At 41.9% G+C, this 11,627-nt stretch overlaps 1 protein-coding gene across 1 annotated transcript in view; it reads right to left on the reverse strand.

Annotated features, from left to right (window-relative positions):
• TOPBP1 (DNA topoisomerase II binding protein 1) overlaps positions 1-10,388 on the reverse strand; it is a 55,614-nt gene extending 45,226 nt beyond the window's left edge. Inside the window, exons 1-9 of the mRNA XM_020987297.2 lie at positions 10,255-10,388; positions 9,750-9,839; positions 9,196-9,330; positions 8,721-8,864; positions 7,841-8,022; positions 6,845-7,041; positions 5,000-5,179; positions 4,073-4,242; positions 67-230 (exon numbers count right to left, since the gene is read on the reverse strand). Coding sequence (XP_020842956.1) covers positions 67-230; positions 4,073-4,242; positions 5,000-5,179; positions 6,845-7,041; positions 7,841-8,022; positions 8,721-8,864; positions 9,196-9,330; positions 9,750-9,833 — 1,256 coding nt within the window. The 5' untranslated portion in view covers positions 9,834-9,839; positions 10,255-10,388. The remainder of the gene's footprint in view (positions 1-66; positions 231-4,072; positions 4,243-4,999; positions 5,180-6,844; positions 7,042-7,840; positions 8,023-8,720; positions 8,865-9,195; positions 9,331-9,749; positions 9,840-10,254) is intronic.
• Positions 10,389-11,627: the final 1,239 nt, after the last annotated feature.

An 11,627-nucleotide genomic window follows, 5' to 3' on the forward strand; every position in this document is an offset into this window, starting at 1 on the left:
TGTTTACAATTTACAATAAAACCATTATCACCATGGAAACTGCTTTAAAGTAAAAACAATCAGAACCTGTGTGTCGATTTTGTCCAAAATTGTTTTAACTCATCATCATAATCTCCAACAATAACATGGGTCACATCTTCATTAAGCTGATTAAAGCGAACTCCACCACCACAATTAATAAGCCTTCTCAGTTTATCTAATTTTCTGCCACTAAAACCACAGAGGTATATCTGCAAAGAAAGAATAAGAAAATACTTGCGTTACACTAAAGTGTTTGGCACATTCACAATTCAACTCCCACATAGCCCCAAATATGCATCTCATATTATGATCATATCCTTGCTACTGGATTGGCAAAACCTACCCACAACATAACACGATAATGGCTCACATTTACACAGAACTTTAAGGTATACAAAGCATTTTCCTTACAATAATTCTGTGGAGAGAGTATATGCACAAGGACTGATAGGATATCCCCATTTTATAGCTGAGGAAACAGGAGGTTAAGCATCTTGTGCAGAATGACAAAGTTGTTAAGTGTCAGATCCATTGCTCACTCAGGTCTTCTGCTACTCTTTCCACTATGCTAAGCTGCCTCTTAAACCAAAGCCATCTGATGAACTCTCTGGTTCTCTCTGAGAATCTGATGTTCTTGCTAATTTAAAGTTGCATCAAGTCTTTAAAATTCTATCTTTTGTAGCAAAAAAGAAATGTTCTCTAACCCATGCCATGCCCATTCCTTCCTCCTCACTGTTGGCCATATCCTTTGCCTGCAATGTTCACCCCACTTCTCTCCTCATTAAGCTCATCCTATCCATCTTCTGAGATTCAACTCAAGTCCCAACCCCTATCTGAGCCCCTTCCCAGGAACAGTGGTTTATGGTGATTTCTTCTCTTTCTCATACCTTTTGTGTGCTCCACACTAGTAAGACATTATTATATATTCAACATGTTCACAATGGATTTCATTCTCTGTCCCCGAATTCCACCCCTCTCATTAACTTCCTTTTCCTACTGAGGGCCCACCTTCCCGCTCACCTAGGTTTGAACCCTTGGAGTCATCTTTGACTTTATTCTCCTTCACCTCCATGTCCATCAGTTGCCACATCTTGTCAATTCTGCTATCACAACATTTCACTTATTTGTCATTCTATTTTTACTGATATGATCACAATTCTAGTCTAGGTCTTTTTAATCACAGACTGCCTTGACTACTCCCACCACCTGGTCTCCTTTACTCTAGGCTTTGCCCTCTCCAAACCAATGTCCACATAGCCAACAAACTGATATTCCTTCAGCACGGGTCTTTTTTGCTTCACTCCTCAATAAGCATCAGTCCCTAATACCTCTAGGACAAAACATAAGGTCCTATTTGGCATTTTAAGCCCATCATAAGTGAAATCAAATCATATAACATTGTTCCAGGCACTATGCTAAACACTTGATAGCTGCTAGTCCCTCTCCTCAAGCTTACATTCTAATGGGGCAGTCTCCATGTAACAACTACGTACAAGCAAAATAAAAGGAACAGCCAGGAGGCCAATGTCACTGGATCACAGAGTAAGTGGAAGAGAGAAGACTAGAAAGGAAGTGAGGGTTCCGGTTATGAAAGGCTTTATAAGCATGAGAACTTTTTACTTAATCCTAGATCAAGAGAGCCACTGCAATTTATTGAATGGGGAGTGAAGGGAGGGGGTGTGTGTCACGTGAGGGTGTGTCTGTGTAAGACAGAGAGAGACAGAGACAGAGACAGACAGACAGACACATGGTCAGACCTGTGCTCTACCAAGATCAATTTGACAGCTGAACTGAGGACAGACTAGAGAAGAAAGAGGTAGGGCAAGGAGATCAACCAGGAGGCTCTTGTAATAGTCCAGTTATGAGGTGATGTAGATTTGCTCTATGGTGATGGCAGTGTCAGTGCAGGGCAGTAGACAAGAGTTGTTACAAAGGAATAAATAAGAGGACTTGGCAAAAGACTAGATATGGGGGAATGATTAGAGTGAGGAATCAAGGTTGCAAGCCTGGAACAATGGTGGTACCCTTGACAGCAGTAAGTTAGGAAGAGGGTAACAACTGGCAAAGAATAGAGTAAGTTTAGTTTTGGACATGCTGAGTATAACATGTTTACTGGACATCCATTTCAAGATGTCTGAAAATCTGGTAGAGATATGAGGCTAGAGGTCAGCAGAGAGGTTAGGTAGATTTAAGACTCTTCAATATAAAGTTGGTAATTAATTCCAAGGGAACTGATGAGATCACCAAGTGAAGTAGCATAGAGGGAGAAGAGAAAAGGGCCCAGGAAAGAATCTTGAGGAACATCTACAGTTAGAAGGAGTAATCTGGAAGAAGATCCAGGAAAGGGGACTGAGGAGTTGACTGAGCGGTAGGAAAACCAGGAGACAGTGGTGTTCTGAAAGCCTAGGAAAAAACCAAAACAAAACCAGTATCAAGAAGAGGGTGATCAACAGTGTCAGAGGCTACAGAGAGGTCAAGAAGAATAAGTATTGAGAAAAGGCCACTGATTTTGTCTTTTACTATCTCAAGGACCACAGCAGCCATTCTAAACCTTTTCATTCCTTCTCATACCTTACGTGGCACACCCTCTCCCCCTCACACTCAGCTGAGGATCTTGCCTTCAACAAAAACAATGAGATTAGTCACCTAAGAAAGCTCCCACTTTTTACCTTCTCGTTCTCCCTTCTGTGGGTTGGCTTTTGAACATCATTCAACAGAAACTACTCTCTCAAAAGACACCAACAATCTCTTGATTTTTTAACTGAATGGTCGGTCTTCTTAATACTTATCCTTCTTGTGCTCTCTGTTGCCTGTCACTGCTGACTGCCCTCTTCCGGATACCTTATCTTCTGCAGGTTTTCACTACACTGCTTACTCTCCTAGTTTTCTGTTTGACTACCTTTTCATCTCCTTCAATGGCTCTTCACTCAGGTTATGCCTACTAACCACAGGTATTCTCTAAGTCTCTATCCTGGGCCCTCTTCTCCCTCTAGACTTTTATAGCTGGTCAGGTCATTAGACCCTATTCACTCAATTATAATCTTTTTCAGATCTATTCACCCAGCCTTAACTTCTCTCCTGACCTCTAGGCTAGAATCACCAACTGCTTATTAAACATCCTGAACTAGATGCTGCATAGAAAACAAACTCTACATGTCTAGAACATAACACAGCATTTCCCTCACAAAACGCTGCCCTCACCCAAACCTGTCTATTACTATGAATGGTCCCACCATCTTCCCTGTCACTTAGGCTTCTCACTTGAATTCATCCCATACATCTCTCACATCCTTCCTCTTCTTTCCACTCACACAGCTGCCACCTGACACCCTTGTATAGAGCAGCAAGCTTGATGATTTGTCTTTCTGTCTCAAGTCTCTGCCCATTCTCATTCACCTTTTGCTTGGCTGCCAAAATGATTCTTCCTAAAGCATAAGTCTGCCCTACTTGATATACTCCAATTGCTTCCTATTAACTCTAGGACCAAACATCAAACCCTCTGCTTGACTTCTGAAGCCATTTACAACCTTATCCTGTTCCCACTTGCCCAGTTTTCTTACATTTTATTCTCCACCATGTATTCTAGGAGCAAGCATCACGGGATTTTTTGCTGTTCCTCACATAGGACATTGCCACCTCCTGACTATTTTTTCACTGAGGGTACATACCTGGAATGCTCTTCCTTCTCACCTCTAACTCAAAGCCTGTACATTTATTTCGAATCCCATGTTCTGCAAGTGACACTTCCTGTCCCAATCCTGACCCTCCACTAAAACCTTGCCTCTGAAATTACCTCCCATTCATGTGTACATCTGTATCCTGTATGGAGGTAGTTATTTGCATTTTGTCTCTCCCATTAGATTGTGAGCTTCCTGGGTGCAGGAACTGTGCTTTTGTCTTCCCTTGTATCCAGCACTTAGTGCAGTGCATGGCACATACCAAGCAATCATTAAATATCTGCTGACTGGTTGACTCAAAGGCTACAAATACAAGGCTAATGAATATTAAAATGCACTAAATATCATAAGAGTTAATGAATTTACAGACATACCCGACAGCCATCCAGTAAATCCTCAGGTGCTTGAAATGCGCTGATATCCAAGTTTTGTAGATTTTCAAGTAGAGACCCCAATTTGTTGTTCATAACTGAGTTATGTGTAGACTCATTAATGCAACTTGAATTGATGTTAGATATGTGACTGACATCTGAAAGAGTACGACCTACATATCAAAATGTAATGAAGACAAGCATTCATAAATGAAGATAAATAAATCAGGTCCTCACTGATTATGTTTTCCCCCACTGAACTTGATTTTGCAATCGAAAAGGATTTTTACTTTTCAATAAGATTCAGCATTTTAGCTAGAAGACAAAATATGAAAAGAAAAAAAAAACTAAATGGGTTATACTATAGAAAGCTAATTTCATTTAAAAGACATTATTTAGAATTCTCTCATGCTCTATAATAGAATTCACTCCCTTTCCCCCAAAGGTAAATCTGTGCTAGGTTTAAGGGCTTAGAATATTTAATTTTAAAAATTCCAACTTTTGAGATACGGTCCTCTATCAAACATAACTATTTTAAATATAACATCAACAAAAATGAAAACAACAGAAACTATAGTAAGATGTAATAATACAGAAAATTAAACAACACAAACTTCAGAAAAGATTTGAGTTCTTAAAGAATTCATTTTTTATTTTGTCAGTTGTTCAAGTTGATTTCCTCAGTCTTTCCATAGATCAACAGTGGTATAACAAATGTAGCTGTCATATACCATAAAAAAGAACTAAGACCTGAATAATTCTGACGAGCCATTTTTCCATTGTCCAATTATAAGTGAAAGAAAGAATATATCCAATTTTCTAGTAAAAAACACCTCAACAAATACTAATAAAAACAAATCCTTCCATTAAAGTAAATTGATCAATACATGGAAAAAAAATTACCTCACTAAGTTGTAGTTAGGAACTTACCACTAGCTTCACTGTTCTGGCCAGTAGGAGTAGAAGTGCCCAGTACACTCTTTGCTTCTGATCTAGGCTCTGTCTTGTACTTGGCTTCATCTTGACAGAAGCCTTTCTCAATACTGTGAAAAAACCACTGGACTGTCACACAGTGTACATTCCATCTCTTGGCACATTCATATTTCTGACCTACCACGGGCAATAAGAAAAAAAATTACAGTATGCTAAAAATTCTCTTTACAAAATTCTTTAAGTTCTCAAGAACGGGGATAAAAATCTGAATTAAAAACACAGTAATAAAAAATACTATGACACAGAGACAATATCTTGTAATACTGATAAGTGACTTTTCTGGGCATATTTGGTTCGAATTATAATATTATAACATACATTTATATGCATGAGAAAAATATATTTATGTCAAAGTGCAAAACTAACAAAACTCAGTACTTCAAAAAGCAAAACTACTCTAATATCAAACTGATTCAAATTAGAATCAATTCTACACATAACTATTCTTTTCTCCAAGTATTTTAATTCTTTATTTATTCAGTGCACTTGATACCATGGATGTAGAGAAAATGGGATCAAGAAGAACAAAGTGACCAAATCAGAATCCCACTTCTGATGTTCTTGAAAACCAGGAGTTGCTGAATGTCCAACAGCATCAGCAAAGTGAATAATCATCTAATTACGATCTTTATATCACACTCATTTCAGACTTCGCTTTACATTCATGGTCCTGAGTGAACACATCTCTTCCACCAAGGCAGCTCAGCAAACACAAGCAAAGATAATAAAAAGGAAGCACAGTAGCAAAGTCCTTCCCTCAAGTCCATTTGTACAGATATTGAAGAGCTTAGAAGACATTTACTGGAATCCCACATACAGGGTCTTTATCTTAGTGAGAAACAGCATAGGGAAAGAAAAGAGCGTGGACTCGGGATCATAAGACATAAGTTGTGGATTCAGAATCTGTGACCCTCACTCTCGGTGCTGACCACAGGCAAGTCATTTAACTTTTCTGCACCTCAGCTTCCTCATCTCTAAAATGTGGATAAGAATACTTATACTATCTACCTGGGAGGATTGCCATGATGAAGAAAAAGCTTTGTCAACTCCCAATATGAAAGTGAGAACCTATTACTCTTTTAGCAAACTACTAGAGAGCCCAAGCTATCTCATGACATTTTTTCAGATTCTTTGCTATTAACAGCAAGCATATCCTCCATGGTCTTCCTCTGGTCCCTGGCTCATCATTCTTGGGAAGCACCCAGGCATACAAAACAAATAGCCTACCCAATCATTCAGTGACTGGACTGACTCTTAAAGCAGAACAAGGATTAATTACCCAATTTAGTAAAGTAACCAATGTTCCAGAGTAACAGAAAATTAGCCAATTTAGTTCTAAAAAGAGAAAAAACTTTAGTAACACAGAGAACCATAAGATTTGGTAAAGGACTGAAAATGCTACCTAATGGTTTTTAATATCACTGATGGCATGATAGTGTGTTACAAAGGAAACTTCCAAGCAAACCATGTTTCCCATTTTTTTCTTGGCTTTCTTGGCATACTGAAATGGTTTGGCATTTCCTTCTCCAGCTCATTTTACAGATAAGGAAACTGAGGAAAACAGGGTTAAGTGACTTGCCCAGAAGTATCTGGGGCCTGATTTGAACCCAGGAAGATGAGTCCATCCACTGTCCCACCTAGCTGCTCGCAAAGCGTAAGTGGCTTTGAACTCAGGTCTTCCTGACTTTAGGCCCACCACTTTACCCACTGCATCATCTAACCGCCCTCAACAGACATCAGTAGCAACAGTTTTGGGGTTTATCTTTCTGGAAACATTTTTACCTTTTGGTTCATGAACAATGAGGTGTGTGCATTCATTCATTTTCAGTTGTCCCATATATCGACCTCCGTTCTCAACAGTGAGTCGCTGAACTGCCCTTCTATCCAAGCTACATAAACCAGTCACACAAATAGTACAGCCAAAAAATAAAGGGCATTTGAAATCTTCCATATTTATATCTGTTAACTGTGTCATACATCTGAGGAAAATCAAAATAGCAGAAGGAAAGCATTTGCTATACAATAAAAATTAGATAAAAACCTCTTAAAATATAGGCTACGACAAATTTTACTTGTGCTAGAAGCAGCTTATATTTTATCCATCATTTTCTTTTCTCACACTTCAGATTTACTGCAACATATTCAAAGTCACAAGAGTGGACTGAGAAACGCTCAAAAAAATCTGAATCCAAATTTTCTTAGGAAAAAGAAAAAAAAAGACTGTTATACTCTACAACCTGTCTCTAAATACATGGTCCGAAAATTCCAAATCTCACCCCAAGTGTTTTTATCCAAAGTCTTATGTTACAGGCTTCAATTTAAAAGGTTGAGATTACCCTCAAGTGAACAGTTATTTTGTTAGGAATGCTTTGTTAATTCTGAATGGCAATTTATACTCAACATAGCCTACTTTCTCTTTGAACCTGATGCACATGTGGGCAATTCTGGAGACAGACCGATCCATAGCAAACTAAATGGCGAGGTGCAGATATCATCTAATACACCTCTTCGTTTTACAGATAAGGAAATGGGAGCCGCAGAGAGGTGAACTGATTAGCCTAACACTCAGATACATTCCAATTAACACAGGCACTCATCATCATTCTATGCCTAAGAAACTTTCATCCTTCTGGGTTTGGAAAAGAGAATGGTGTCGAACCTGTTTAGGTCACTGAGTGAGTAAGGAGAGAAGACACTCACAAAACTTTCTTCAGGGAACCTGTGGGATTGGCTTACACAATCTTATACGTAATTTTAAAGTCATAATAAACAACTTACTTCTCTTGTGACTGCTTCCATAGCTCTTTTACCCAAGAAGGAAGCATAATAGGTTTCCCTAGATTTGCAGCCACTAAATATTTTTTGCTGCCGACTTCTCCAGCAATAAGGTGAGTTACTGATATACTCAAGTCTCTGCAAACTCGTCCACCCATCATTTGTACATATTTATGAACTTCTTTCTGGAGTGCCAAAGGAAGAGATAGGAAATACATTAATCTATGATCATTGTCATCGATTTTCTAAGGCATCCATTTTATTGTGTCCACAACGAATTCATATTCATTTAATCACTATAGCTATGTTAGAAAGAAAAATGTAATTCTTCAAATGGTTAATGAGTCTATTGGAAGATACTAAAAGCATAATTCATTAAGTCTTTTTTTTTTCATTTAAAACCCTAACTCTAACCAATTTTACAGAGAGCACTTAGAGGAACATAACATGATAAAGAGAGAAACAATGCTTTGGAACGAGGGCTCATGATCACCTTGCAAGAGTGGCTGAGGCAAGACCCAGCATCTATGAACTGAAGGGAGATGAAGTAGGTATCAGGGCAGAAATTATGGAGTATAAAACTGCAGTCCTGTGGCTGGACCAATTGAGGTTACAAATTGTTTGCATGATATTAATATGCAGGGCTTTGGTTATATTGCATTAACAAAATTATTATGAAACACCATTGGTTAGGACAACTTGTACTGGGTACAATTCAATTTGAAGATCACCTTTTTGCCTTTTATATTGCTAGGTCATAAACTTCTACTCTGTGGCATGTGAAATAAAATTCACAACATTTCAGAGCACAGCTTAACCAATGAGAAAAAAATTCATATAAAAAAGTACATATTGATGTTATTATTCTACTAAAACATCTTACCCTTGTTTCTTTGTCAAGGCTTGTGCAAGAAATAGTTATGTCTGCCATAATCATATTATAAACTGGATACTCTGCTTTTGGGACACATCGTTGGTGCTGCATACAAAATGTGACTACTTGTGGGCCAACAATTCTACAGCCAAGCTACAGAAGAGAAAATACGTGGTTTATGTTATTTGAACAGAAAAAAAGATGATTTTCCTTAAGATGTTCCCTTATTGAAAACTACATTATTTACCAGTATTTATACCTATTTCTTCAAAAATGTTTTTTTCAGTAGTCTGAGTACTCATATCATAGCCCTGTTTCACTTAGCAGATGGTATTGTAAGAGTTATTGCAGGGGGCAAATTCATCATCACACGGCCCTCCTCTATTTATATTTTGCATTTTATCTAAACCTAGTCAACAAAGAAATAACAGATACTGGGATTAGGAACAGAAAGTCCTCAGGAAAATACCAAAGGGCAACGCACCTTTTTGAGATGTTCAAAAACAATGCCACTAAAAGGGTCACAGATATAAAGTGATCTGTCATTTTTTTTAATATTCAATGCCTCTTCTTCTGTAATAGTTTGAAGATATTTTTCTGACTGGAATTCTTTCATAGACTGTAGGAAAAGTGAAATATGAGAGTATTTTAATTATTCAGACTTTCTTAGGCTACATAATTAATCAGAAAGCTAAGGAACCAAAAACTGCACTGTACTTGAAGAAACTTTTTAACAATGAACCAGAAACTGTTCAAGAGAAAAACATCGTAAAGTACAAGATGTTATTTGGTTAAATCACACTTCACAAAAGCATGGAGTTCTAGCAGACAAAAAGGAGTGATCTGCTCTCTCCAGGGCTGCACATCAAATACATCCGATAGCAAGGACGACTGAAACAGAACTCCCTGACAGGCAACGCCTAACACCAATAAATGGTAGGATCGCGGAAACACCGCAGCGCAGTCACTCACAAATCCGCTCTCCTTCCATGGAAACATTTCGGCGATCCAGACAACACAAACGGCCGACTCGCTTACCTCAAGCGCTGTAAAGAAAAACTCCGAGTTGCCCTGCGCCTTCACGAACTTCACGTAATACGGCTCCCGGTCACTTCCGGACATGCTGACCTAAAACAACAGTACGCGGTCACCAACGAGGCCTTCCGCGGGAGCTGCTCCGGGGAGACGCGGGCCCGAGGCGCGGCCCTCGCGGCTCCCCCGGGACCAGGCCGCCGGACGGCCGAAGGACCGGAGCCTTCCAAGGCGCCGGGGCCGCCCGAGGACAGGGGAGGAGAGGGGAGGGGAGGGGGCGGGGCCGGCCGGGGCCTCAGGGGATTAGGGCTCGAACCCGGCTCCCGCTGCCTCGGCTGGCAGAGCCCGGAGCCCTGCCAGGCAGCGGGGCCGCCGGACCAACGGGCAGCGCCGTCCACCCCGCCGCTCGGGCCCAGGCCCCTCCAGCCTCCGGCCCCGCCCTACCCCGCCGCTCGGGCCCGGGGCGGCCGCATAACGGTCGCTGCCGACGCTGCCCGTCGCCTTCACTCACCAGCCTCAGGGCTCCGACGTCCTGAGGCGGCAGCGGCTGCAGTCCAGAGCGAGGCGGACGACGCGGCGTGAGGAAAGCCGGATCGCGCGACGGGGGCGGGAGGAGGAGGAGGGGGGGGGTGGGGGACCAGCCGGCTCCGAGCCTCAGCGCCGAGTTTCGCGCCAACTTCAGGGCTTCCCCTTCCGCCACCTGGCGGAGGTGACGCCAAGGAGCAGCGCGGAAGGGGAGGAGTTTCCATGGCCGTTCCCCACCAGGCGGAAGTGGTGCGAGTGACAGCTTCCGGGAAGGGGAGAAGGCCTGGGCTTGGGCTTGTCTTGTGCCTCGGGCCCTTGGGGTCTGAGGCTTGTTTTTCTAGCCCCAGTCCGGGCCGGGGCTCAGCCGGGAGTGTAGGAGGCAGCCCCGGGGATCTGGAGTCACGTAGAAGTGAACGGGCCGCTGAGGCCTTTGCGGCCCAGGCCTTTCATTTGACGTAAGAAGATCGAGAGCGTCAGTAACTGGCTCTAAGTCGCACAGGAAACGGCCGAGCCGGGACTCGAACTCTTCCCCCGCCGGCTTTGCCCTCTGTGCCGCTCCCCCTGTTGACTTTACAGCTCGGGGGACAGAGGCAGGGGAAGCCGGGACCTCGGCCGGACCAGAGGCAGCGCCCGTTGAAGGCTCCTTGTCGGACTCTGCCGGACTGCGCCAGGCAGCCCTTCCCTTCTCCCGTCCTTGTTCCGTGGCTCCAGGTGCGACCCCAGGGTCACGGCTAGGAGGTGTCCGAGGCCGGCTTGGCACTCCATCCCCTGGGCCACCCGGCCGCTCCTTTCCTCATGCTAGGCTACAAAGAGATTCAGCCCTTCTGCTTACTCTGGCACTAGCTATGTGTATGTAGAGCCTTCTTCCTCCCGTACCCCTTCTCCATATTTCTGGAATACCCGTTAATTTCTGTGTGATTAAAGAACCACAAGTAGGAGCTTAAGTGATGCATACCTATTGGGAAGCAGCATATAGGGAGAGGTCAAGGAAATGATAGGAAGATACCCAAGGATTCGCTGATATGTACTGCTGCCAATCAAAACCAGCAGCCTGCAGAGATCTGGGAGGCAAACCAGATTTACTACACGCCAAGCAGACTCTGAATTCCCTAAATGACCACTGAGCACCAGATAAAGTCTTCTTAAGACTTATATAGTTTCTAGTTACATCCAAGGGAAAGAAGAAACAATTAGTATTTACAGATGCCAAAAAGGGAAATGTAAGATTTACCATTTCAAAGATACGTAAGCTTTACGTATTTATACAAGATTGTAAGATTTATAGTAGGCTAAAGAAGAGGAAGGAGGATTATACGTCAAAAGATAAGAAAAGGAGAGAATTGCTTTAAGTCAAGTTGT

This window comes from Phascolarctos cinereus, unplaced genomic scaffold (genome assembly GCF_003287225.1).
Source record: "Phascolarctos cinereus isolate Bilbo 61053 unplaced genomic scaffold, phaCin_HiC Scaffold_1;HRSCAF=81, whole genome shotgun sequence".
Taxonomy (NCBI): domain Eukaryota; kingdom Metazoa; phylum Chordata; class Mammalia; order Diprotodontia; family Phascolarctidae; genus Phascolarctos; species Phascolarctos cinereus.